Raw genomic sequence first — 27,912 nt, 5'->3', positions numbered from 1 at the left:
CTTGTGGGGCTCTGACCAGGTTCTGTTACCCAGAATCCTTTGCAAACCTCAAAATTTGGCTAAAAAAAATACATTTTCCTCACATTTCGGTGACAGAAAGTTTTGAAATCTGAGAGGAACCACAAATTTCCTTCCACCCAGCGTTTCCCCAAGTCTCCCAATAAAAATTGTACCTCACTTGTGTGGGTAGGCCTAGCGCCTGTGACAGGAAATGCCCCAAAACACAACATGGACACATCCCATTTTTTGACAGAAAACAGAGGTGTTTTTTGCAAAGTGCCTACCTGTAGATTTTGGCCTCTAGATCAGCCGGCACTTAGGGAAACCTGCCAAACCTGTGCATTTTTGAAAACTAGAGACTTAGGGGAATCCAAGATGGGGTGACTTGTGGGGCTTTGACAGAAAGTTCTGGAATCTGAGAGGAGCCACAAATTTCCTTCCACCCATCGTTCCTCCAAGTCTCCTGATAAAAATGATACCTCACTTGTGTGGGTAGGCCTAGCGCCTGTGACAGGAAATGCCCCAAAACACAAGGTGCACACATCCCATTTTTTGACAGAAAACAGAGGTGTTTTTTGCAAAGTGCCTACCTGTAGATTTTTTGCCTCTAGCTCAGCCGGCACCAGGGAAACCTACCAAACCTGTGCATTTTGTAAAACTAGAGACCTACGGGAATCCAAGATGGGGTTACTTGTGGGGCTCTGACAAGGTTCTGATACCCAGAATCCTTTGCAAACCTCAAAATTTGGCTAAAAAAAAAATTTGCCTCACATTTCGGTGACAGAAAGTTCTGAAATCTGAGAGGAGCCACAAATTTCCTTCCACCCAGCGTTCCCCCAAGTCTCCTGATAAAAATGGTACCTCACTTGTGTGGGTAGGCCTAGCGCCCACGGAAGGAAATGGCCCAAAACACAACGTTGACACATCACATTTTTTCACAGAAAACAGTGCCTAGTTGTGGATTTTGGCCTCTAGCTCAGCTGGCACCTGGGGAAACCTAGCAAACTAGCACATTTCTGAAAGCTAGAGACCTAGGGGAATCCAAGATGGGGTGGCTTGTGGGGCTCTGACCAGATTCTGTTACGCAGAATCCTTTGCAAACCTCAAAATGTGGCCCAAAAAGCACTTTTTCCTCTCATTTCGGTGACAGAAAGTTCTGGAATCTGAGAGGAGCCACAAATGTCCTTCCACCCAGCATTCCCCCAAGTCTCCCGATAAAAATGGTACCTCTCCATGAAAGGAAATGGCCCAAAACACAACATGGACACATCACATTTTTTCACAGAAAACAGAGGTGTTTTTTTCAAAGTGCCTACCTGTGGATTTTGGCTTCTAGCTCAGCCGGCCCCAGGGGGGGGAAGAAATGGCCTAAAATAAATTTGACCCCCCAGGAAGTGACCCTTGCCTACGGGGTCGCTCCCCTTGCGTGACAGCGCAGAAAAAAGATCCCTGGTGCCTAGTGGTTTGGGGCAGATTGACCTAAAATCGGCTGATCTGGCCCCAAAGTGGGCCGAAATGGCCTAAATACAATTCGCCCCCCCCCCCCCGGGGAGCGACCCTTGCCTAAGGGGTCGCTCCCCATCTCTAAAAAAAAAAAAAAAAAACCCAAAAAAAACACACAAAAAAAAATTAGCCTTGGCGCCTAAAGGTTTCGCTCCCCTTGCGTGACGGCTCAAAAATAAAAGATCCCCGGTGCCTAGTGGTTTCCACCCCCTTGGGGGCAGATTGACCTAAAACCGGCCGATCATCCCCCAAAGCGGGCAGAAATGGCCTAAATACAATTTGTACCCCCAGGGGAGCGACCCTTGCCTAAGGGGTCGCTCCCCATCTGTAAAACAACAACAACAACAAAAATCCCTGATGCCTAGTGGTTTCTGCCCCCCTTGGGGGCAGATCGGTCTAATTAAAATAGGCTGATATGCCCCCCTGGGGGGCAGAAATGGCCTAAAACAAATAATAGCCTAATAAGCCACGAGGAGGAGTTGGCAGGCCCGCCCATGTCGCAGAAGACAGGCAATGATCGGGTGGGGTCTGAATGCTCCATCCTGACACTTTGAGCCCAGACGGTGCACCCTCGGGGTCAAAGGTTAAGCTTGTTAGCGTTCCGCGGAAAGGCTTGGGTGTCTATCCCTTCTTTTTGTTCCGGAAATAAAAAAAACTGACATTGTTCCTGCGACTCCTATCCTCTAAATTTATAAGCATGCTGTGGAGGTATAGAAGTTCTTGGTCTCCGTCCTGTGTGGTGTTAAGATGGTCTTCCATGGTCGCTACCCGTTGCTCCAACCCCGACACACAGGACTGGAAGCCGGCGATGTCTAAGTGTATGGATTTCATCTCTACTGCCAGTGAGGATATAGCAGAGTCCATTCCTTCAAGTCTGTGACCCACATCTGTGACTTCCTGAAGTATGAGCTCCATACTTGCTTCCTGCTCTGGACAAGCTGTGGTGTGGGACAGGACTGCCGAAAGAGGCCCTTTTGCAGAGGTCATGGGTCATGAGTGTTGGAGGGCTTCAGAGAAGAGAAGTTGTCTCACCGGCTTACCAGAGGATTTGCCTGCTGTTTTGCCGTTGGGCATCTTGGGGACCGGCCACTTGGGTTTGGACCGCAGGCTTGAGTTCAGAATCCGATCCCCTGGCAAGTGCACTGGATCCAGTATCAAAAAGGGGTTGTTTAGAGGGAGGGGATTGGGGTCTGACCCTCTTGTCCAGCTATATGATCTCCCTCAGTAGTGATATGGGCGAGGTGCGTGGTCTGAGCCTGTCTGAGTTAATGCTGTCGCCCGTGTGTGGGTCAACATCTTCTGCTACCATTTGGGGTGGCTGCTCTATTGCTCTATTGATATTTCATGGCCCGGCCCATGTGGCCGCCTTGTCCATTGCACACTTAGTATCCCTCTTGAAAAAGTAGGGTCGGGGGTGTAGGAGGCTGGCCTGGTTTGTAGTGGGTACCTTGGGTACTTACACCTTATACCAGGTCCAGTTATCCCTTATTGGTGAAGTAGGAGTGTTCTAGCAGCTTAGGCTGATAGAGTTAGCTATAGCAGAGCAGCTTAGGCTGAACTAGGAGCCATGCAAAGCTCATGTAATACCACTTTTAGTTACACAGTACTTATACACAAGCAAAGACAATACTCAGTGTTACAAAAAATAAAGGTATTTATTTGGGTGACACAGTACCAAAAATATCTTAGAGACAATACTCCTTCTGGGGGTAAGTATTATACACAATATATACACTAGGCACCAAAATAAGGCAAGCAATTAGATATAGGATAGTGCAAACAATAGGAAATGCAATAGAATGCAATGGGAGAAAATAGGTCTGGGGCAACGCAAACCATACACTAAGAAAGTGGAATATGAATAACAAATTCCCCCTAGACAAGTGTAGTGGGTCCAGAATCGCTGGGAGAGTAAGAATACAGTGAAGGTAAGTCAATTACCCCACCCCAGAGCCCAGAAAAGCAGGAGTAAAGTACTGCAAGTTTCCTTAGGACACGCTACACCTCAGGTTTGGAATTATTGCAGTAACCAACCAAGTCTGCAAACAACAACAGGTGGATTCCTGGACCTGAAGACCTGCAAAAGAAGAGGACCAAGTCCAGAATTCAAAAGAAGTTCCAGGAAGGACAGGAGCCCCTGCCAACCCAGAAGAGGGTGTAAAAGAAGAGTCCTGGTTGGATGAAGACTGCAGAAATGCACCCTAGGAAGATGCCAGCGGGTTCCCGCATGATGCAAAAGATGTCCCACGACGTAAAGATGGATGCAGATGTAATTTTGTGTTGGAAGTCGCCAACAAGCCTTGGTTACAACAAAGTTGCGTATTGTGTCAAAATGGGGCTGGCTTGACCCAGGAGGGACCTGGGGGCCTCAACTCTGTGTGAGGAGGAAGAGGGAGGCTCTCAGCACTTTAGAAAGCCCTCAGGATGCCAGGCAGCACCCACAGGAGTCCCAGGACAAGGGACAAAGGAGGCACAAAACACGGTTGGTGCAGCACTACAAAGAAGGGTCCCACGGCGCCAGAGGTCAACTCAGCGAGTTGAGCGTCTCAGGATAGAGTGCTGGGGACCTGGGCCAGACTGTGCATGAAGGAATTTTTAAAATAGTGCACAGAGGCCTCAGGAGGTGAAGAACAGGGGTACTGTCGCTCTCAGGGAAGGCAAGGTCTTACCTCCTCCAAATTGCATCAGCAGGACCTAAGGACAGTCTGTTTCGATGGGGTCCACCCTCTGTGCTCCTAGGAGCACACTCATAGCTGTGAGAGGAGTCCAATGGTACTGGTCGTCGTCTTATAAGGTGCCTGCATGAGCAGGAGAGTGACTCTGTCACACCACGGGAGATTTCTTTGGTCCTTCTGGTGCAGGATGAAGACAGGAGTCCTCTGAGCATGCACACCATGGAAACTGTTGCAGTTGCTGGCTGCAGCTGAAGGTGCTGAAGAAAAGTATCACTTGTGGATACTTTGTTACTGTTACAGCGGTTCCTAGAGGAGGCTGCGGTTGATCCGAGGTCAGGGAATGAAGTAGTAGTTGCAGAGGATTCCTGCTGGAAACGTAGAATCTGAAGAGAACACACAGGAGAGACCCTAAATAGCCTTGAGAGGGGGATTGGCTACCTTATCAGGTAAGGACCTATCAGGAGGGGTCTCCGATGTCACCTGCCTGCACTGGCCACTCAGAGCCCTCCAGAGTGCCCCCACACCTTGCAAAGCAAGATGGCTGAAGTCTGGGGCACACTGGAGGAGCTCTGGGCTCCACCCCTAAGGTGGTGATGTACAGAGGAGTGGTCACTCCCCTTTCCTTTGTCCAGTTTCATGCCAGAGCAGGGGATAAGGGGTCCCTGAACCGGTGTAGACTGGCTTATGGGAGGAGGGCACCATCTGTGCCCTTCAAAGCATTTCCAGAGTCTGGGGGAGGCTACCCCTCCCCAGCCTGTACCACCTATTTTCAAAGGAAGAGGGAGTAACACCCTCCTCCCAAAGGAAATGCTTTGTTCTGCCTTCCTGGAACTGAGCTGCTAAGACCCCAGGAGGGCAGAACCCTGTCTGTGAGGTGGCAGCAGTTGTAGCTGCAATGCAAGCCTCAGATAACTGGTTTGGCAGTAGTGGGGGTCTGTAGTGGAGCCCCCAGGATGCATGGAATTGGCTCCCCAATACCAGATTTGGAATGGGGGACAATTCCATGATCTTAGGCACCTTACATGGCCATATTCGGAGTTACCATTGTGAAGTTACATATAGGTATTGACCTATATGTAGTGCACACGTGTAATGGCGTCCCCGCACTCACAAAGTCCCGGGAAATGGCCCTGAACTATGTGAGGGCACCTTTGATAGTGCAAGGGTGCCCTCACACTTAGTAACTTTGCACCTACCCTTCAGCAAGTGAATGTTGGACATAGAGGTGACTTATAAGTTACTTATGTGCAGTGAAAATGGCTGTGACATAGTGTGTGCACTATTTCACGCAGGCTGCAGTGGCAGGCCTGTGGAAGGGTTTGTCTGAGCTCCCTATGGGCGGCAAAAGAAATGCTGGAGCTCATAAGGATCTCCTGGAATCCCAATGCCCTGGGTACCTAAGTACCATTTACTAGGGACTGATAAGGGGGGTCCAGTGTGCCAATTGAAATTGGTAAATGAAGTCCCTAGCCTACAGTGACAAATTTAAAAGCAGAGGCAGCGTAAGCACTAAGGTTCTGATTAGCAGAGCCTCAGTGACACAGTCAAGCACTATACAGACACACACATTAGGCCATAAACTATGAGCACGAGGGTCCTGACCAGCAGGATATCAGTGAGACAGGCAAAAAAGTACTGACATACAGGTAAAAATGGGGGTAACATGCCAAGGAAGATGGTACTTTCCTGCAGGGGGGTGGTAAGAAGTCGCTGGCAGACCAAAGCCTCTGGTTCCTAAAGGGTCCCCTCCTATGGGTACCATTTTGGTCCACTACCCCGGGGGGGCCCTCATCTCTTCTCTGAGTCCCCCTGGTGGCGTTGTGTGGGGGGGGCATGTGGGGCCAGCAGGCGCAGTTGTCGTAGAGCTCTTACAGTTGAGGGTGCCCCACTCGAGGGTCCGTGCCATCTTAGTTTGTGTCCAGGCCTTTCCGATGGGGTCAGTGACCCTATTAGTGGCGGTTCCTACAGGTATCCGTGTGCTAAATCCTTGTTGCAGCAGCCCCCAAGGTGAAGATAACGAATGTCCCTGGGAGGATGAAGAGGGGGAGGACACTGTGTGCTGGTGTGTGGTTGGGATGGGGGAGAGCCCTTCCCTCGGCGGGGCCCTCATTCGCCCCTCTGCTACAGCGATGCTCTCCCTGCATGGCCGTGGACCAGAGCAGCCCCTTGCAGGGAGGGTCTGATGGCACAGTTTGGAGGAGGCAGAAGGTAGGGGAAGTCTCCGGTACAGGGGGAAGGACGAAGGTCCTCGCCGCGTCCGCTGCTAGGTTACTGGTGCTGGAGGTGGGGCCGTCGGCATCAGCCCTAAGGCATGTCTTCTGTCCGCCGCCATCCTCTCCCTTCCAGCATGCAAAGCCACTGTCCTGCGTGGCCAGCTAGTCCTCTCCTGTGTGCTCTGCATCTGAGCAATGTCAGACAGACGCACGCAGCAGAGGGCGCCCCCTCTTTAGCCTCCTAGTCGATACTCGCCATAAGAGGGTCCCTCTTAGCTCAGCCGTCAGTCCGCACAGCTCTCCAAGCTCTCCCATCCCAGTCCAGGGCCCGCCGCCTAGTGGAGCTCCAAGATCAGGCAGCCATCTGCATCCAAAGCTAGACCACGCCCCCAAGACCTATTCATTTTCAATGATAGCACTTTACATATCTCTACCCTTTCCTTTTTAATTCGGTATCATGATAGTTGTGATCAACGGGCCTAAAAAATATAAATTAATTGTGAAATATCTCTTTCTCTTGTGCATTAACAATATATCGACTTGCAATAGCAATACAAAAACCAGTACTTTATGAATTTTTAAGGTATTCTTCACTGCTTTGAAAATGTTTATTGTAAGTTTTTGTATTACTGTTGCAATAGAAATTGAAAAAGTGAAAAATGTCTTTGTTTTCATACAGGATTTTTTGGACCATCATGTGAGGAAAAAATCGACCCGTGTGTGTCCTCTCCTTGTCAGAACAATGGGACGTGCTACGCTGACAGATTATCTTACTCATGCAGCTGTAGTCCTGGGTTTACGGGGCCGACCTGTTCGCGGCTCATTGACTTTTGCGCATTGAACCCGTGTGCTCATGGGATTTGTCGCAGCGTTGGGACCAGCTACAAGTGCCTCTGCATTCCAGGTGTGTGTCACTAGACTCTGGATTTTTAACACATTACAGATACAGTAGTTGATGTAAAGGACTGACCAATATCACATGATATCACTTTCTACAGAAAATTGTACTGGACCCTTGTGAGATGTGCTGCATCTGTAGGCAGTTACAGTGTCTGCACGAGAGCAGCATTAAAACAATTCTTGCCTTTGATACAGTAGAATCAGTATGCTGGATGTACCCTAGGAGGCATAGCCAATAATTCAAAGATTCAGAAATCTTTGAATGAGGCTTATGTAGTCCTTGTTTTAAAGAATAAAGGCCTCATTTTAGGGTTTGATGTTTGGCCACCACATGTCTGCTAGGGTGGCAGAGTTTATTACCTCCACCATCCTGGAAGATTGCCAGCTGCCATATTTAGAGTTCTCCGCTGTCCTGAGGAGATATCTGTGCCTTCAAAGGAGCCATAGCATCTACTCTGAAGGCACTAAAGGTTTGTTGAGTGTCAGCCATATTTCATGCAGCCACTCAGCAAAACTATTTTGTTTAACAAAAACAAACTCCCAAAGCATGACACCCTGACACTCTTAGGGCCAGATTTAAGATAAGTGGCACTGCAATAAATGTAGCACCATTTTTCTTGTGCCTGCTTGCGCCCTGCTACTGCCACCATGTGTGCTCCATATTTAAAATACGGCGCAACATTGCACAGGGTAGGGGGCATAGCATCAGATTTTCTGACGCTATTGATGTACTGTTCAAGGTTAACGCCAACATTTTGGCACCCATTGAAAACAATGGCATGCCCCCTTTTAACGCCTACTCTGAGCAGGTGTTAAAAATGCCAAAAAGAAAAACACAAATAAATCTTTTAGATTTCCATGCTCTATTTATTCGCCCTCCAGAAGGGGGAATGCTCCCTTTGCATAAATTATGCCTGCCGCCGGCATAATGTGGCATAGGGGGTTACAAAGTGGTGCAATGCATCCATTGCACCACTCTGTAAATCAGGAGTGGCGATTTTGGCCTCATTGAGCCACATTAGTGTAAAAAAAAAAAATGACACTAATGTGGCACAAGGAAGTTTCATGTTCTTACACCAAATGCTCTAAGTCCACTAGGCTGTTGGTGTAAAGTTTCCACCACTGGAGCCAGGGGGGATGGCCAGCAGAAACACAACAGTCTGCCTGACTCTACTCAGGATGAGCAGTCAGTCTGATTGGTGGGAAGGGTACTTCACCACGACTGTGGTGAATTACTGCATCTGCCAAAGTGTAAGTCAGGCTTCAAGTTTCCACCACACGCCATGCCCTGCCTGGATGCATATAAATGATTTCAGATCATTGTTAGCAGTCTTACTCTAGTTCTCCCTGGTAGGTGATAGTGATAGAAAGTTATTACCCTTTTTACACTTTGGGCCTGATTACAACTTTGTAGGAGGTGTTAATCCGTCCCAAAAGTGACGGTAAAGTGACGGATATACCACCAGCCGTATTACGAGTCCATTATATCCTATGGAACTCGTAATACGGCTGGTGGTATATCCGTCACATTTGGGACGGATTAACACCTCCTCCAAAGTTGTAATCAGGCCTTTTGTATTGCAAGATTTTTAAATAAATGCCTTGTTGAGCTCAATACACATCCAGGATTGATTTTCATACGTCACTTTCACAGCTTGTGAAAAAAGTCATATCTTTCTTCTTCCAAAGTTTTTATCTTAAAATTTGGTCACTCTGTTTTTTCATGCATTGCAGTAAGGCACTCGCAAGGATTTTATATTGCAAACTATGGGCCAGATTTAGAGCTTAGTGGACTCTGTCACAAATGTGACAGCCATCCCATCCACTTTAGCCATAGGATATAATGCAATTTTTAGAGTATGCAATCTTTTTTATAAACGTCCTTGCACTTTATAAAAAAGATCAAATCCTCTAATAATACAAAAAAACAACTCTTTGAGACAGTGAAGAAACTCATGAAAGTCACTTGCAAAAATAATGAAGGGAGCAATCAATCCTTTTGCAATACAATTGACCAATTTTCTCAAGCCAAAATAGAATATTAACTTTGGGGGAAGGGTTGATCTCTCTTCTCATGACAACATGGCAACCTTCAAAAGATTTACTGCTCTCACAGCTGAGCAGGTAAAATTGTTAGTTAAATAAAAAAACTCGATCTTGTCCGTCAACAATTGTAATTTAGCGCCAGTGATCATAAATACTCATCTAGCCAGAGTTTTTAATGAGATGTTTTGCTCAGGATATTTCCGTAAAACAGTGGAAAACGCCTCTGTGCTTCCACTAATAAAGAAAACCTAGGGCCTAGTTGAGATCTTACTGGGCGAGTCACTCGATCACATCAGTGACCGATATCCCATCCGCCAAAATATGACTCCCATTATATCCTTTGGGATTTATATTTCTGCGGACAGGATATCATCACCGTTGTGAAGCAGTAAGTCCTTTGCCAAGATCTCAATCAGGCCCCTATTCTCAACCCCCAGGAACCAGGCAGCTTCAGTTAAATATCTTGTCTGCGTATGCCTGCTACATTTGTGGAGAAAACTATGAATCAGGAATTTGCCCCTATGTCAATAACAATCACCTTCTAGACTGTTTGTCTTCAGGAGTGGCTTCAGTACAGAATCAGCTTTGATTGTGGCCTGAGAAGACATTAGGGCAGCACTAGATAAGGGAGGTAAAGCAGCCCTCATTTTACTAGTTGACTGAATTTGTCGTGGTCAACCATCATCTGCTGCTCGACCGTCTCCATAACATTGAGATCAATAGATCTGCCTGGGCTTTACTAGGATCCTTCCTCTCTGGATGGGAACAATCTGTTGCCCTGAATGAGTTTGTCTCTACACCATTTTCCCCTCCATCCGTGGTCCCTCAGGGGTCTTCTGTGAGCACAACACTTTTTAATGTATATGTTACACTACTGGCCACTTTGATCAGAGCCTTTGGCTTTTCCTTGGTGTCATAAGCTGGCGGCGCACAAATTGTCGCCTCACTGTCTAGTAATGGTAGTGATACTGCTCCAAGATCCCAGAACTGAATGTTGAAAGTAGGCAAATGGATGAGGGACAATTGCCTCAAGTTGAATTCTGGGAAGACTGAGGTTCTCTTTTTCAGGAATGATATCTCCTTGTGGTCCACCTCATGGTGGCCACAAGAAGAGGGAAATCTCCCGACCCTGTCCAGAAGGTAAGGAATCTGGGTGTTATGCTTCGTGAGAGGCTTTCCTTTGATGATTAAATCAACAGAGTCATCTCTTCCTCCTTTAGGATAAGGACAACGAGAAAAATTCTCCCTTGCATTCCTTTTGAACTGCAGAAGACAGTAGTGATTATCCTCATTCTCTCCAAAATCAACTACTGCAATGCTCTTTATTTGAATATGCAGCTGCAACAGCTGAATAAACTTCTGATGCTGCAGAATGCAGCAGCTCAATGCTTCTATCCAAGTTTCAATCAGCATCACAGGCTCTGTTTAAGGTACATTGGCTAACAATCAGGAACCACAATGCCTTTAAGTCTCTTTATGTCACCTACAAGGCCCTTCAGGATACAGGCCTGGACTATTTCAAATATAGCTTTAAATGGTACATTCCCAGCAGGATGCTCCCTTACAACTCCGTCACAAAAATCAGTGTCTACAAGTTCCGGTGCTCCATTACCAATCTCCTTCTTTTCAGAAAGTCTTTAAAAACGTGGCTGTTTGTAAATTAGTAAGGTCTGTTCCATCTTAAGATCTTTCACAGCAGTGGTAGTGCTAAGACTCCTCCGGGTGTTCACACGCTTTACAAGAATTCATCATATCATATCAACTCACATGCAACAAGGTGGAAGTGCTATCTGTCACATTTCTGATGAAATAACCCAACTCCAAAACTCTAAATTAGGCCCTATGTTTCCCTCCTTCTTTAGCAATAATGCTGACTTCACAAATTCTTTGTATTGGTGTTATCATAGTTATATAGTTGCTAAGTGCCAGTACGGTACTTGCCTCGCTGAATTACTTAATAGCTACTCAGAAAGTCTGCCATAGGTTATGACCAGCAGAATGTTAGAACTATGTGAGAAAAAATGTGGAAAGCAGGTGGTAATATTACGAAAATTCTTCATTCTTCATTTTGTATACTGAAATTCTTAAATTCAAGGATAATACCATGCAGTATGCCACTATGGTATTATCTGTTTTTTTTAGTACTATTATAAACCAAAATATCACCTAACTTTCAAAGTTGGCCATTGTATTAGAAAGCCTTCTGTAGTGTTGTGAGACTGGGTGTGCTAGGACCCTCGTGTTTCTGGGTAGACTAAAGAGAGATATTGCGTTATCTGCTCAGAAGTGTTAAGATGTGGTTAGTAACGGTTATGACATTATCAGTGATTTAGTGTGTGATCATAAGCGGAGGAATAAATATGTCTAATCAAGAGCCCCCAAACTGTGGGGTATTCTTTGCATACTCCTAGGCTGTGGAGGACGCTGCAACTGGCGATAAGTAAGGGGCTACGTACCCCAAAGAAACAAGGCTACTGTCCCTCTGTCCCTGAATGTTTGCAATGACCGAGCAGACTGCTACAGCTTCAGCCCTTATACGGCGCTCAAAGAAGGGGAAGTGAAATGCTAAAGGCAGTGACAATCTTACACGATGCAAAAAGCTAAATGCAACAGTGATCAAGTGCGAGAAATAATTTCTCAATGTCAAGGAAGATGATGACGATTTACGAGCTCTGCTCAGGCAAGGCGACCTAAGCACAAGCATGCTGCCTGTCCTTGCAGAATTTGCAGCTACTCCCAGTGAGCAGCAGCAGTGGCCGTCTGAACAGCATATATGCTCAACAGCAGTAGAAAAGATCATGAAGTATGCTGCAGCTTTGTTTCTTTAACCACCACTGCCATTCAATACCGCCAAGAAACAGAATATTGGCGCCAGGTGGACCTGGTGGTTTGAGACATTAGATTATTTTATAGATGCCAAAGAAGAAGTAGATGATAGGAAAATCATTAAGTATTTAAGGAATCTTGCTGGTGACGGAATATGTATTGAAGAAAGTGTCTCAGACTGATGCAATATCGTACAGTCAAATCAAAGAATCCTTGAATACAAAGTTCAGTCTGATGCCAAATGTTGACTATGAAAGATCCATTTTCATTCAAGCGAAACAACAAGCTGGTGAAACGATGGATGAGTTTTTTGAAAGGCTCGAAGTGCTCATCAACACTGTAAATTTAGTGAATTTAACAATGCAAAAGCCACACTCTTTAGAGTCATCAGTGGCTGTCTGGTGGACTCTTCCAGAAGACGCACGTTGAGAGAGATGCTCAGTTTAGACAAAATAGTAATTGCTGCAAGAGCCGATGAAAGAACAGACCAACAAGCTGCTGATGTAGAAGCTGCAACAGCAAAAACTGAATCAACACTGATCATGAAAAGCAAGTACAAATGCCAGGCAGATGTATGCAAATCAACGTCTTCAAAGAAGGAAAAGCTTTCATATGCGGGTTTTCATATCCCCATGAAGGAAAATGTCCAGCTGTAGGACAGATGTGCAAGGGCTGCAGAAAATAAAAACAATCATAATGTTTTGCAAAGCGAAAGAAAGACCAAGTGCATCACAGAGAGAAGAGAAAGTCCAGGGAGTAGAGGGAGACTAGTGGACGAGGAGTGCATTGATCTCCAGTGTCCATCAGACATTATAAGTCTGCAAGAGACACAGTACACTGATAGTTCCCTTTTTTTAGATGGCTACTCATTGGTTGTGTCACCTGCCATGACCTCCCCTCATGGCACAGCTAAGTGAGGCTTAGCCACCTTCATTAAACTAAGTTTATGGTATAAAATAGAGAGGGTTATTTCCTCCTCACATTTCATGTTAGACACACTTCTGACTTTTTACAAATTAGTTTAGGGTCCTGGTTGTTATTTTTTACCACTCTACTTCTGCCCATGGGGCGTGAGTTGTTGCAAGCAAACTGAGCCAGTTTCTAAGCAATTGAGCTGCCAGCTCTCCTAGGTTCACAGTGCTTTTACTAATAGAAGACTTTAACCTACATCCATGTTTTGGATTGCTCTCTGTAGAGAGACACAACAGTTTGAAGTTCTAGGGGCCAAGGATCAAGTACATCTGAAACATACATCACATGGGGATCTGTTTAACACCTTATTTCTAGAACATGACCTGGTAAATGTTCTTAACAACGTGGGTTGTGCAAGCTCCAACCTTTAAAGGGACAGGGCCCAGCTCAATTATTGATTATATCCTCGCCTCTAAAAGCTTCTTTCCCTCCTTAATTGACTTCAAGGTAGTTTGGCATGCACAGAGCAACCACAACCCTCTCTTGGCTTCTCTCAAGTGGTCACAGACTATTGGTGGCTTGATGGCATATTTCAGGAACCGGTTATGTCCATAGCACAGGGGAGAAAACTCAAATAGGCTTAAGTGGTTCCGGCTGATTTTATGCACTCCCTCTTATCCTCTAGTTATTCAGATTGTTCTATTTGTTTGGATGAATGGGCCTCTGTCTCAATCTTGAATGTTTTCACCATTATTGCGGAGAGCATAAGACTGCTCTCACTATTCCTAATGTTGCTCCTGTGACAGTGCCCTGTAGGTGGTTTGACAAGGCCTGCTTGCAGGCCCACAGAGCGCTCATGGCCTCTCTGCATAGGCAGCCCCGTAACTCAAAGGAAGTGAGGAGGGCCACGGCCAACTATCGTGGGGCACTCTTAGAGAAGAAGACACTAGAGAGGGAACTCTGGGACAAGCTGTTGTGGGCTTGCACCCCATGGGACATTGCAGAGTTTTGGAGGGCAGTAAACCACCTCCTCTTCCCGCCAGACCAAATGAGCATTCAGGCCCTGATCATAACCCCTGGCTTGGTTAGATCACTTCAAGGCCACCTATGATCTTGAGTCCAGTAAAGTTTAATTGGCTGAAGATCGGGAGGCAATTGGGCTCTGTTTCCAGTGGGACGAAGTTAGGAAAGGTATGATGTCCTTCCCAAATGGCAAGGCCCTGGACCCTGACAGCATCCCACGGGACCAGTTTAAATCTAAGGTTGACTTCTGGGCCCCTATTAGTGCCCTCTACCCTATAGCTGGAAATAATTTATCAATGTCCTTATCTTCAAGAAGGGGAATAGGGCTGATCCTGCCTGTTACTGTCCCATTTCCCTGGTGGCTACAAGGTTAAGGTGCTGAAGAGGGTCTTGCTGGATCGTCTCACTACCTGGGCCAAAAATAAGAATATTCTGTCAGAAGCACAATATGGGTACATAGCAGGGTGGGGTACAGTGGGTCAGGCCCTGAACTTGCATGTGTTGATTACGAAGTACACCAGGGTGGAGGAGGGGGCAGTTCCCTTGGGTGTTATGGACCTAAACACGACCTTTGACTGAGTTAATAGAGGCAAGCTGTGGGCCATGCTGGGGGCTGAGTCAGTCCGGATTTCCTTCTTGCACAGTCTCCATGAGGGCCTAGCTGCTTCTGTAAGATAGATTGAATGGGGAATGTACACAGCCCTTCAATTTGAAGAAGGAGGTGCGCTAGAGGTGCATCAGGGCCCCATTTCTCTTCACTCTTTATATTAATGGTTTGAAAAAGGGTTTATTTGATTAAGTGGTGGATGTTCTGTACGCTAGAGTCATCTGCCTGTTCTCTTATATGCGGATGATGCCGTCCTGATGTCATGCACGGCCAAGAGTCTACAGCGCCTTCTAGACCTTTTTGTACTTTTTAATAATGATTTGGATCTTAGCCCAAATTAGGCTAAGCCCTATGTAATGGTGGTGGTTTTTCAATAAAGGGTCAGCCTATCTTCAGGGCTGATCATTTTTTGTATCAAGGGATCCCTATGGACCCCTTGTGTAAAAAAACACGATCAGGTTCAAATCAGCAATTAGTAGGGTCAGTGCCTTGTCGAGGCACAAAGGCCACACACACATGGAGACCATGCTTAAAGTATTTGGGCTAAGTGTATTACAGTGGCCTGCTAAGGTTGCGACATCTGGAGTTTTGTGCCATCATCCCAATTACAGGCCATTGAAAACTATTTCCTGAAAAGTTTTCCCAGAGTTCCCCAGAGTACACCTTGTGAGATGATTAATGAGGGAGCTGGGTTGGGGGTATATTTCTGACTAAATTTGGCTATGTCCTTTGCTACTTTGGCTGTCGATCTGGCTAAACGAGGACCTGAATCTTAATAGACTTATTATCTGAGACTATCTGGCTTTGAATTATATGTCACACATTCCATGGCTCTCATATATCAGATGAACTTTAACCTTTCTGGGCTGAGATCTTTGCGGATCCAGAGCGCATTGTGAGGAGGGACATTCCTTGGATAAAACAAGCTTTTGTGACAGGGCAGCAGCTGAGCGAGACTCTGCAGCACCTCATAAGCACTTGATGATGGAGATGTCCAATGTTCTTGGCAGGCTATTAACCTATTTAGATTTGCTCTATTTTACCAACTGCTGTTGCCTAAAGGGTCTTGGTCTAAAGTATTAGACTTACAGGCATGTTCTTGCAATGATGTTTCCATTCCTGACACTTTTCATATTGTCATGATTTGCCAGAGATTTAATAAGCTCTGTCACAAGTATATCAGGCTGCTTCTTTTGTCTCTTAATTTTAGCCAAGTAAGGCTAGCCTTTTTGTTTTTACAATTGCTAAAGTCTCTCACTATTTATATTTTTATGATTCACTTTTTCTCTGGGATCCTGCATGTGCATTGAACTTCTTCATTGTGTTTTAGTTGGCACTGATGTGCTTTTTAATGAGCCTTTTAGGTTTTTATTTGGTGATATGTGTTTTTAACTTGCCCTGTGAGAAATGTAATGGTTGTGTTTTTGATTTTTTTATATTTATCTGTATATATATTTGTTTCTTATTATGTACACTATCGTGATTTTCTCGAAAAATCGAATAAAGTTCTAATAAAGAAGAAGTTGATCAGAAGAGAAAATGTATGCCAGACAATTCCAGAAATATTCTTGCCACCCAAACAAGCTCAAAAAGCAACACCAGTTATGACAATTAGAAACCAGACAAAGTTGATCATGGTCAAGCTTGTCCTGAAAAGGGTCTTCAACATTATCATCAAGCTCCAGTGTGGAAGATGGATGTGCGATGATGATGTCGACCAAAGGATGTCAGGCGCCTCTTGGGTTGGCTGTGTTCAAGGAAGAACCAAAGTTAAAGTTAGATCATCAAATGAAACAACCAAGTTCATTTGGACGCCACCCTAAGATCATCAGAAAAGTTAATGGTTGCCCCATAACCTTCATTATGGTCAGTGGTGCATTGATTACCATCATGGCAGTCACAAAGTTTAATGACCTCGCGCATGTGCAAAGTCTCAGCCCTTCAAACACAAAGGTATACACGTGGGCTACTTTTAAACCTTTGCAAAGTCAGGGACCATTCACCGCGACAATGAGATGCAAAGCAGTGTCCATGCAAGCACCAATTCACGTCACGTACTTCCAGGAATTAGTCCAGTGCATGCCTGCTCAATTTTTCCACTGCTACTAACATGGGATTGACACCTCTCAATCACAACTTGCACAGTCAGTCAGAAATTGTAAGTCAGTTTCTGTTGTTATTTCAAGGCCTAGAAAGACTCGCAACAATGAAAGTGTGACTTTACATTAAAAAGGACCTTTGCCCTGTTGCCCAGTGGCACTGCAAACTTGCCTTTTATTTGCAAAACGTTGTTGAGAAAGAACTGAGAATGCTTTTGAAGCAGGACATCATTGAGCACTCTACTAGTCCTCCCCGCTGTGACTCGCCCATAGTGCTAGGGCCCAAAAAGGACAATGGAGGTGCGATGCGCATCTGTGTGGATTTGCACCAGGTTAACAAATGGGGGAATGACTCCTGACCCAGATGGAGTACAAGAACTGTCAGCTTCTTGCCCCCCATAAGATGTCACCATGCTGTGATCCGTCTTAGGTACGGCCAGATATTGCTCAATGTACATTCATGCCTTTGCTACAGTGAGTGCCCAAGAGATATGTTCCTTTTCAGTGGTCAGCTAAATGTGATCAGAGTCTCAAAAAATAAAAGATGCAATTGAAAATGCAACCGAGATAGCCTATTTTGACCCCAAGCTACATACTAAGATCACTGTAAATGCTAGCCAAGTGGGGCTGGGGGCAATTCTTGCTCAACATAATGGTCATCCAAATGCTCAGAAACACCTGGTAGCCTATGCTAGTCGAAGCCTGTCGCACACAGAATGTGGCTATTCTCATCCAGAGAAGGAGAGGTTGGCTGCAGTCTGGGCCTGCCAACATTTTCATGTGTTTCTATACAGAAAACATTTCACCATCATTACAGACCACAAAGTGCTACTCTCTATCTTTGAGAACCAGAAAGCCAAAATGCCTCCTCGCATTGAGGCATGAGTACGACTATATGATTGTACACAAACCAGGTAAAAATCAGAACCCTGATGATTACTTTTCATGAGTACCTCTACACAGACACAACTCCACATCCAAAACAGCTGAAGAGTACATTAATTTCATTGTAATGTCCAGCACGTTGACAGCCTTATCGAATGACCAGATTATTGCTGCTACTGATGCTGACCATAACATGCTCGTTCTTAAAAACATCATTTCAACTCAATCATAGAAGAAGAATATTCAACCTCTTGATGACAACATTGAATTGCAAAAAAAATTTCATTTACAGGATGAACTGTCTGTAACCAAGGAAGGCTTTGTGTTGAATGGCTCAAGAACTGTCATAGCTGATAGCCTATACACAGCAAGTCATTGATCTGATCCATGAAGGACATTGTGGTATTGTAGCCACCAAAAGAGCCCTAAGAGACAGAGAGGGTTATTCCAACTTTGGAGGAAGTGGTAATCCGTCCCAAAAGTGACGGTAAAGTGACGGATATACCACCAGCCGTATTACGAGTCCATTATATCCTATGGAACTCGTAATACGGCTGGTGGTAAATCCGTCACATTTGGGACAGATTACCACCTCCTCCAAAGTTGGAATAACCCCCAGAGTGTGGTTCCTGCATCTGGGCGAGTGAATTGGAGGGGAACTAAATGTGTGTCATCTTTTCAACTGCCTTTCCGCTAAAGAGGCTCTATACCATTGACAATGTCTGTGCTTCCGACACAGGCCTCGGAAAGAGTTGCAGTTGATTTCTTTGGGCCCTTAGGAAATGGACATCATCCCATTGTAGTCATTGATGAGTTTTCACACTTTCCTTTAGTGGAGAAGGTGTCATCAACCACCCATAACAAGGTTATCGAACGGTTGGACATCATCATTGCGTCGTAGGCTATCCCCACCATCTTAAAGTATGACAATGGCCCGCCATTCAACAGTTGAGAATTGAAGGAGTTTCTAGTCAAATGTCAAGCATCAAAAGAGAACACCTCTGTGGCCCCAAGCCAATGGCATTGTTGAACAATTTATGGGCGCCTTCAAAAAAGTCATTCAGTAAGAATCAATGGAGGGAATCGAATTGAAGCACGCCCTGTGCCAAGCCCTCTGTGCTTATCGGTCAACTAGTCACTCCACATCTGGTGAGAGTCCTGCCACATTGCTGTTTGGGAGAACAATTTGAACCAAATTGCTACAGTGGACCGATCCATGAAGGCTGATAAGGTTCTGGCCCTGGACACTTCTCAAAAGTGCAAAATGAAGCTATATGTCGATCAGAGTCAACAAGCTCGGGAAACAGTCTTCGATAAAGGTGACTGGGTCCTGGTCAAACAGAAACAAATGTGGAAAACGTATGCTCAAATTGATGTCGAACCTCTGAGAGTGGTGATGTGCAAAGGACACATGGTGACAGTCCATTTTCCTAGAAAATCCATCACATGGGACTCGTCACATTTCAATCACCTACTTCGATGTTTGTCAGCTCCTGCAATCTTCAATGAGGTGATTCCGCCTGGCAGTTCAGATCAAGCATCAGAATCTATGCCATCGGTGCATGACCAGAGTGTATCTCAACCACCTCACACCACTCGATCGGCTGACAAGTGCGAACACCTCAACAACTTATTGAAGAGTTCTGATATAACCACTGTTTGTACTTTTTGTTTAACAAGGCAGGGTGTAGTGTTTGCAACTAGGTGCCCTCGGACCCTCTTGGATCTGGGCAGACTTAGAAGCGAGGTTGCGTAATCTGCTGGGAGGTCTTAAGGTGTGGTTATTAATGGTTATGATGTAATCAGTGATTTAGTGTATGATCGTATGCGGAAGAATAAAGACATCAGGACCTCCGTGTGTGAAGTATTCTTTCCATGTTGTTGGGCTGGGGACAGTGTTACACCTTCAAAGGGCAAGACAGAGGGAGCCGTAAAAACCACAGCATCAGTCTTGGTAGAATCGATACAAGGAAATTCAAAGATGGCCACTGTACTAGAGAGCTTTCAAAGGTCAAGGTATGAGATGGTGTAAAACATGCAGCAAGAGTATTGGCAGTTTGGAGACAAGGAGGTTCAAAATTGACCTGTGTATTAAAGAGCTTTCAAGGCCAAGACATAAGAAAGGGTATGCTAAGCATACACAATCAGCCTTCGTAGACTGGAGACGAGGAGGCTGAGAAATGGCCAGTGTATCAGAGAGCTTTCGAACGTCATGGCATCAAGAGGAATATTTGAAACCTACAGCCTCTGCTTTGATCAGGCCAGATACCAGGTAATACAAGAAAGAGAAATCAAGATGCCAGGCGTTCTCCTGCTATGCCCAATAATGTAGAAAGCCATCCCAGTGGAAATCTGCCTGGTATTTTATATACTGCACCTGACAATAAAACCTCAAGAGCCTGCTCTTCAAGCAACATATCATCAAAGCGTACAACTGCTCAGCTTGCACTGACCAGGTATGCCCCTCTTTGTTTTTCTCCCTGAGTAGAAATTCCCTCACCACTCTTCAAACAACTTTTCTCTGCCACCATCTTTCTTGTGATCATGCACCCACTTACTTCACAGCTCCCCGTCGCTATGCAGATAAATTTGTACTTTAGGAGTTCACTACACGGACGCATACATTGGGCACGTACATTTTTGAGTTAGGTTACTGGCGTTTTCTTTCCACATTAAAATGTGGTAATTACACATTAATTGAAAAATGCAGCGGTTTAACTATCTCAGAGCAGGATGGGGTTGTGGGAGGGACTGCCTCTTTAGCATCTGTTCTGAATTTACATATGTTAAAGTTGACAGGCCGCTCATTGGAAATGTTCCTGTCTTAATCTGTCATAGCACATAATTACATAACCGCTGCTTGTCATAATAGCAAAATCTATCGGGGATAGCTTAAATTAGGTTTCCTGCAGTGGAAATGTAACAAGTGTGAAATTTTAAACAGCTGGCTATGTGATTTATGATGCGATGCCGGTGTAGTGCAAAATTGTATCAGAAAGATAATTTCACACCTGACAACACTGTCTTTTTGACTGTTGAAATCTAGTTGCCTCCATTTTTAAGTATCATTTCTATTTCCTAAAAGCTGAGAGTTTAATAATATTTTAATATTAATTCACAAATGTCAACCATTTATCATTCCCAAAAGGTTATCGTTTGACATTGCCAATGGTTTGAAAAACGAGTGAACTACCTTAGTTTAGAACTGGAAATCTTTAGCTATGCATTCACACCATGCTTAGTGTAACAGGAAATATAGAAGAATTAGGTATCTTCTTTCCTATTTCTGTATACAAAAATAGAGATGACTGCAAGCATTTTCATTGACTCAAATAATTTTGTTTTATACAGGAGGATTAATGCTGTAGGATAACACTATCCCTTCCTGCATTATTTTCAAATAGCTGAAGATCGAATGGCAGCTACACACCCCTAAGGACACCTTACATTTTCAATATAATATCCGAGTTATCCATGCAAGCAAAACAATTTAGATTAGAGAAGAAATGGTAAATGTAAAGCAAAACAGGAAATATTCCCTTTATATAAAACATTGAGTAGTTTCAGAACAATAACGTGAATGCCAAAAAGATTTACCACGCATGCCTCTTTCCTGTAAGTTCTAGTGCATTTCTTTTTCTGGTGTCGGTGTCACTTCTGTGCGAAAATGTAGACTTCAAAAATGATGATTGCTATAATAAAGGCCCAGAAAGTGTGGGTGGGAGATATGAAGATAAAACAACAATATCAATGTTTCAAAAAGTTAACCTGTTAAAAAAAAGTTCCTTATTCATCAAACTCATTTCCCAACTGTTGTATATCAAGGATTTTAACTCCACTTTATAACTTGCACATTTGTGGACAGCTGCTTGATGGGGGGATTAGCCGCATCTTGATATTTTGGAAGGTAGACACTTTTGTCTTGAATTTTGTATTTTTGGTCGTTATTTTGGTCTCTTTTTCTGTAGCTTATAATTTCACATGCAACTATCATGGTGCGGACCTTTGCATTTTTGCAGGGATATCAGCACCCAATGCATCAAAAGCTAGCAGTAAGTATATGTCTCAAACGCCCAAGTGTCATAGAAGGGAGTCATGTCTGATGGTCTGGAGACTCTACATGGGACAATTGAGGAGTGGTACAGAGTAAATCCTTTCGGGGTATCTCCTACAGCTGGTATTTGCCATTGAATGTTTATACAAACAATTTCAATTAGAATATCCAATGATTTTCGCAATTACTTGATTCGTCCTTTTAATTGGAATCCTTTTTATAATGGATAATGTTCTAGATGATGGTGCGATTTTGCATTATTCTGGGTTGTGCTACATTACCACAGGTTTTGATTGGAACGTTGAATAAAAATTCTAAATTGATTGGAACGACGTATAAAAATGATAAATTTAAAGAAAACTATATGATCGATCAAATAGCTGTGCTTTATCCATTATGCCAATGGGGACAAAATAATATTAAAAATGGATCCAACACTTCAATACTTAGGGCCTGTTTTAAAATTGCATGGTGTTGTAGAAGATTTCTTCTTTCTAGCACAATTTTAAAATTGCCATCAATTCACTAACATCAAATGTGTAGCAGAAGTCTTACTGCATGGTCAAGGTAAAAAGGTGAATCATAGGATTACCGAAGTATTAGAGTTAGGATTGAGTTTAAGGTTCTGGTTAGATTTAGGGTTAGGTTTGTGGTAAGGCTTAGCACGCATGCCTTTACCACGCATATGTGTGGAAAAGGCAGGGAGAGCAGTCTGGGCGGAATAGGAAGGAGCAGTGACCAGAGGAGCGAGAGGTAAGGGGAGCAGGGTTTGGTGGGGGGGAGGTTGGGGTCGTTTTAAGGACAGGCTCGTGGTAGTTTTTAGGACAGGGTGGGTAGGTTTTAGGTTTCAGGGTGGGGAGTCCGGGTCATTTTTAGGACAAGGTAGATTTTAGGGTTTAGGGTAGAGTCAGGGTAGCGTTTAGGACAAGGCGGGGTAGGTTTTATGACAGGGCAGGGCAGCTTTTAGAGTTTAGGGTGGGTAGTTTTTAGGACAGGGGAGGGCAGGGCAGGTTTTAGGGTTTAGGGTTTAGGGCATGGGGGAGGGATATTTTTTAGGACAGGGCTGGTGTAGTTTTAGGACAGAGTAGGTTTTTGGGTTTGGGGGGAGGTCGGGTGGGTTTTAGGACAGGGCTGGGTAGCTTTTTGGGTTTAGGGCAAAGGCAGGTGGTCGGGGTCGTTTTTAGGACAGATCAGGGTAGATTTTAGTGTTCAGGGTGGGAGCGTGGGTTGAGGTAGTTTTTAGGACAGGGTGGGGTAGTTTTTAGGACAGGGTAGGTTTCAGGGTTTAGGGCGTGGCGGTGTAGTTTTTAGGACAGGGCAGGGTAGGTTTTAGGTCATGGCAGGGTAGCTTTAGGGTTTAGGCCGGGGGGCGGGCTAGTTTTTAGGACATGGCATGGTAGGTTTTAGGGTTTAGGGTGGGGACGGGGTTGTTTTAAGGACAGGGTGGGGTAGTTTTTATGATAGGGTAGGTTTTAGGGTTTAGGGCGAGTGAGGTATGGGGTCATGGTAATTTATAGAGCAGGACGGGGTAGGTTTTAGTTCAGGATAGTGTAGCTTTTAGGGTTTAGGGTGGGGAAGGTAGTTTTTAGGACAAGACAGGGTAGCTTTTAGGGTTTAGGGTGGGGACAGGAGTTCGGGGTAGTTTTTAGGACAGGGCAGGGTAGCTTCTAGGGTTTAGGGCAGGGGGTCAGATAGTGTTTAGGCCAGGGCAGGTGGATTTCAGGACAGGGCAGGTAGTTTTTAGGGTCTAGGGTGGGGGCAGGGGTTCAGGGTAGTTTTTAGGACAGGGCAGGGTAGCTTTTAGGGTTTAGGGTGGGGGTCGGGTAGTATTTAGGACAGAATGGGGAAGTTTTTGGGACAGGGTAGGTTTTAGGGTTTAGGGTGGGGTTGGGTAGTTTTTAGGATAGGGCGGGGTAGGTTTAAGGACAGGGCAGGGTAGGGCAGGGTTAGGGATCAGGGCAAGGGGTGGAATAGGCAGTTTTAAGGGCTTGGGCAGGTGGAGTACGGTGTCAGGTGTAGGGAGCAGGGCCGTGGACAATTGACCACACATGTTACTTTACGAAACATGCTTTTACAATGAAATACGTTGTAAAAGCATTCGTTGTAAAGGCATGCGTGGTAAAGACACGGTCATAGTAGGGACCCCTTGTAAAAGGCATACGTAATAAACTCGAGTTGTTCCATCATATATCCATACAAACAGGTTTAACACCACTTGATTTGGCAGCTGGGCATTGTTTATATTGGTGGAGAGTAATAGCTGCTCTCGCTTAAAGCGACTCAAACAAATTTCCTTATAAGCCGTTCTCTTACCCTACTCTTAAAAAAAAAAAACATTTAAAATGGAGTAAAAAGTGAATTTTCAAACCTTTGCACACAACTTTATAGCAAAGCTCACTTAACTTTCCTATATTGTCATATGCTCAGGCACTAGTGAATGTTTCCAGTTCTTTCATTGTGAGGTAAGAAAGCCGCGCAATCTCTGATGTGCCACGAGGCAGACATTGGAGGTCATTTATGGCTTCCCTGGGCGGGATCTCTTTGACTCCTGTTTATCAGCTGAGGCATCATTGCAATGTCTGCAGAAAACGCCCAGTGGTCACTATTTTATTTCCGCATACTTTTGTATTTTTCAGAAACAACAAAAAAAAGGCCTTAATATACTTAGGCCCTGATTTATACTTTTTTGCGGCACACTTGCAAAATTGTATTACAAAATACAATTATATTTTGTAAGTTTGGGCCGTTTTTGCGTCAAAAAAAGACGCAAATGCAGCACAAAAAAAGTATAAATCAGGGCCTTAACTTTTTCTCCCAGTGAATGGAGGCACGTGCTTTGTTTCGTATCATGGACCACCAGGAAAATGTTTGTAGGAGAGCTGTATAGGTTGTTATTTTCTGATATACCTTGAATGAGGGCCTTGTGGTGATGGGTAAACAATTAAAGGCATGTACCTATTCTTGATCTATCTTCTGAGGTATCCATTCCATCTCTTTTATATACATCATCATTAATAGGTTGAGAGACACAAAGGTCAATGCCATGGCCAAATCCAAGTGACTGTCTGGAGCTGAAGAAGGAGATTCCAGGACTTCTGATGCTCAATGTTCTCTGCTCAGTTGCTTTGACTCCGTGAACCTGTTCTGGCATGGATGCTCCAATGTGTAGCATTTATGGTGGCTTACTTGATGACGCTTGTCATCTCGAGATTCTATAATGCAGATAATATATTCAGACTTCACATAGCGTGTCCCACGTGCCCTCGTGCACTCATGAATGAGACTGCTGCAATAGGATATGCACACCAGCCTGGCCTACCTGAAACAGGAGCAATAAACAAGTTGGTGTCTGAGAGTAGGACACAAGAAAGGGTCACAAATCGCTCTTCATCACAGAGTCAAAAAAGTCTATCTTCATACTGAGGTGTTGGACTGTGTGGTAATCCAGCTCTGTAAGGGTACCTCATTCCTGACTCTAAGAACCCAATGGTTCTCTGCCCCACTCCCACATATGAAATAAGTCTTACTCCTGACTTTCAACACCACCGGTATGCGGTCTGGTGACACTTAGCTCGACAATGAACTTCAGTTCTGACTTTCAGTCCTCCTTATTATTCCATTCCTGAATTATAGCAAAGGCCTCTGCCAATGCATCTCACTTTCAATGACTCAACTGTTTACCTGAGTCCTTGCCAGCAGCAACCTCAGGTCTTTTGCTCCCACACACTTTCTCTCCCTCGCTTAGACACTCCATTTACCAGCTGAAACATACCAACAGCTTTATGTAGGTGCTCCCACTAATGTGCAGCACTCCATGCTGTTCATTGAAATAGCACACATATACACTGAAGCTACAGAGTCCTGACCTACAGCAAAAAAAGAAATAAATGGTCAGAGAATCTGCAGGCATTTGTACAGTCTGTATTCAGCCATTGGATGGCGCTCCAAAATATCAGACTGGTTTCAGAGGAGAAATTTGCATGCGCGTCTGGTCCTTAGTAAGTAAACTTACAAGGGGGCACGTATAGGTCGATGAACCTTTTGAATCATGTGGAGTATCCTAGTCATGCAGTGACCACTGGAAACAACAATAATCAGCATAAACTATCATTAATGAAACATCCTTCTCATGAATAACCACAACTCGGTAAAGAGTTAAACAATTTTATTTCCCTATTGATTACCATTCTAAATCATCTGTTAGCCCAACCTTTATTCAATTCGCTCAATTTTTAATTAGTTAATGAAGACATCATAACATAAATTGCAGAAGACCATATGCGTAAGTGCACCTACATATGCTAAGAATACCAGCAATAATAGCAGAGTTCAGCAGATAGCTCGTTAGTCATTTGTCACTGTCAACGTTACCCCCATCAGCCTACCTAACCAAGATTAACATCAGCATGTGGGCCTTCATGCAAAACAATTTAGAGAAAAAGCATTAATTTTAAAAGATCTATCTAAGTGAGAATTCTATAATCAGCGCAGTTGGTACCTATAAGAAAAGGCACAATTCGCCAATCACATTTTCATAGCTACCTATCCAAGATGGATCAGCAACAAGTCAGTCTTCATCCTCAGGTCATCAATTAGTCAGGCACGCATCAGGCTCACAGAGTATGAGCCCAACAACAGAACCTCGGACAGCGTCCCCTGACGTCATCAATTCTACCCTCGCATCTGAAGTTTTAGCCCCTTGTCACAACTTTTTATTAGGGTCTCCCAGTCCATCCCCCTAATTCCTAATTGATTAGCCAGTCAGCAGATATGACTTTAACCTATAGTATTTGTTTACCAAATCTACCAATTTCAGTATCAGCCCATTCACAAGATGCAGATTGGTCCACTATATGATTTCCTCATCACCCGGCTCTTCAGGTATCGAAATTGTTGCATGTTCCTCTTCAGTCGGTCCCTTCATTGTTCAAATGCTGGGAAAGTACATTTAGCCTACTCTACACATAATTGTATACAAGCAAGAGGGAGTGCCCTGTATGGAGTAGAGCTATGGGGGCATGGCAACTTGAGGGACCTAGAGCTCACCGAAAACTCATTTATAAAGGCTTTGTTCAAAATACCCACTAGTTCTCCCACGTTGCCTGTTCGGATGGACCTGAATTTAGACTCTATTGCTTATATAGCTGCTTTAAGACCAATATTGTATTGGATTAGGATTTGGTCCACGGATATCTTCGGCCCTTTTAGGATATGGCTGAATGTCTTGCTTAGCAAAAAATGTAGCAAGGATAATCCCTTGGTGCAACCATGTTGGAGATAGTTTGATGAATTTAGGATTGGCCCACTTTTGGACAGCCCCATGTGTTCTTCCCAAAAATGCGGCACAAATTGTCAAGGAAGCATACTGGTTAAAACTGAAAGTAGGCAAATTGGATTAGGTGTCTCCTCTCAGCTTGACCAATAAGTTTACATCAGTCAAATGCCATTACGAATTTGAAAATTACATGGATCTGATCTTATCCTCTCAAGTACGTGCACTTTATATCAGGTTTAGGCTGGGATTGCTACCACTACGCACCTTTACCTGTCGATGGTCTCAACAGGATCCCCAGCACGACCTATGCCCTATGGGCCACCAGAATTTATTGCGCCTGTATTATTCCATTGTTCTGCATACGATAAACAACGGATTCAATGGATTATACCTCTCTGCAGATCCATGGGCCTCAATAATGGGCTTTTAGCTCTTAGGATATGCAAAACGAATACCCATGGTATAGTGGTATGTGCGCTGGCCGGATTCTTAGATGCAATTTGGCATGTAAGAGCAAAACGCTTAAAGGCACTTTCTGAATAAGTGTATGTTTATAGATAATAATGGAAATGCCATTTTTTATAGGGAATAATTTATACCAATCGCTGATATTCTTATACTTTTTTTTATCTTTCAATAATATTGTATTACTTGTTTTAAACATTTTATAGGCAGAACGTTTTAAAGTGTAGCATTTTAATTCATGGTTTTCATTATTTTTATTTTTATAAGTGTATTGTAGGATGTGCTTTTATGGTATTTTTATTACCGAAATAAAGCTAACGATGATGATGATGGTATAAAATTGTCTTCATCATCTTCTGTCCACCAGTACATTGCAGAAAATTCTAGCTAAGCGACTTTAAAATCTGGTGAGTCAAGGACGGTTCAGGC

The 27,912-nt window shown here is 44.3% G+C and overlaps 1 protein-coding gene across 1 annotated transcript in view; it reads left to right on the top strand.

Moving 5' to 3' along the window:
- Positions 1 to 27,912, top strand: part of DNER (delta/notch like EGF repeat containing) — a 1,195,805-nt gene that overhangs the window by 909,297 nt on the left and 258,596 nt on the right. Inside the window, exon 8 of the mRNA XM_069213419.1 lies at positions 7,071 to 7,295. Coding sequence (XP_069069520.1) covers positions 7,071 to 7,295 — 225 coding nt within the window. The remainder of the gene's footprint in view (positions 1 to 7,070; positions 7,296 to 27,912) is intronic.

The sequence above is a fragment of the Pleurodeles waltl genome, chromosome 11 (genome assembly GCF_031143425.1).
Source record: "Pleurodeles waltl isolate 20211129_DDA chromosome 11, aPleWal1.hap1.20221129, whole genome shotgun sequence".
In the NCBI taxonomy this organism is placed as follows: Eukaryota; Metazoa; Chordata; class Amphibia; order Caudata; family Salamandridae; genus Pleurodeles; species Pleurodeles waltl.
The sequence above is the reverse complement of the archived record's forward strand: the minus strand, read 5'-3'. Positions and strand labels throughout refer to the sequence as shown.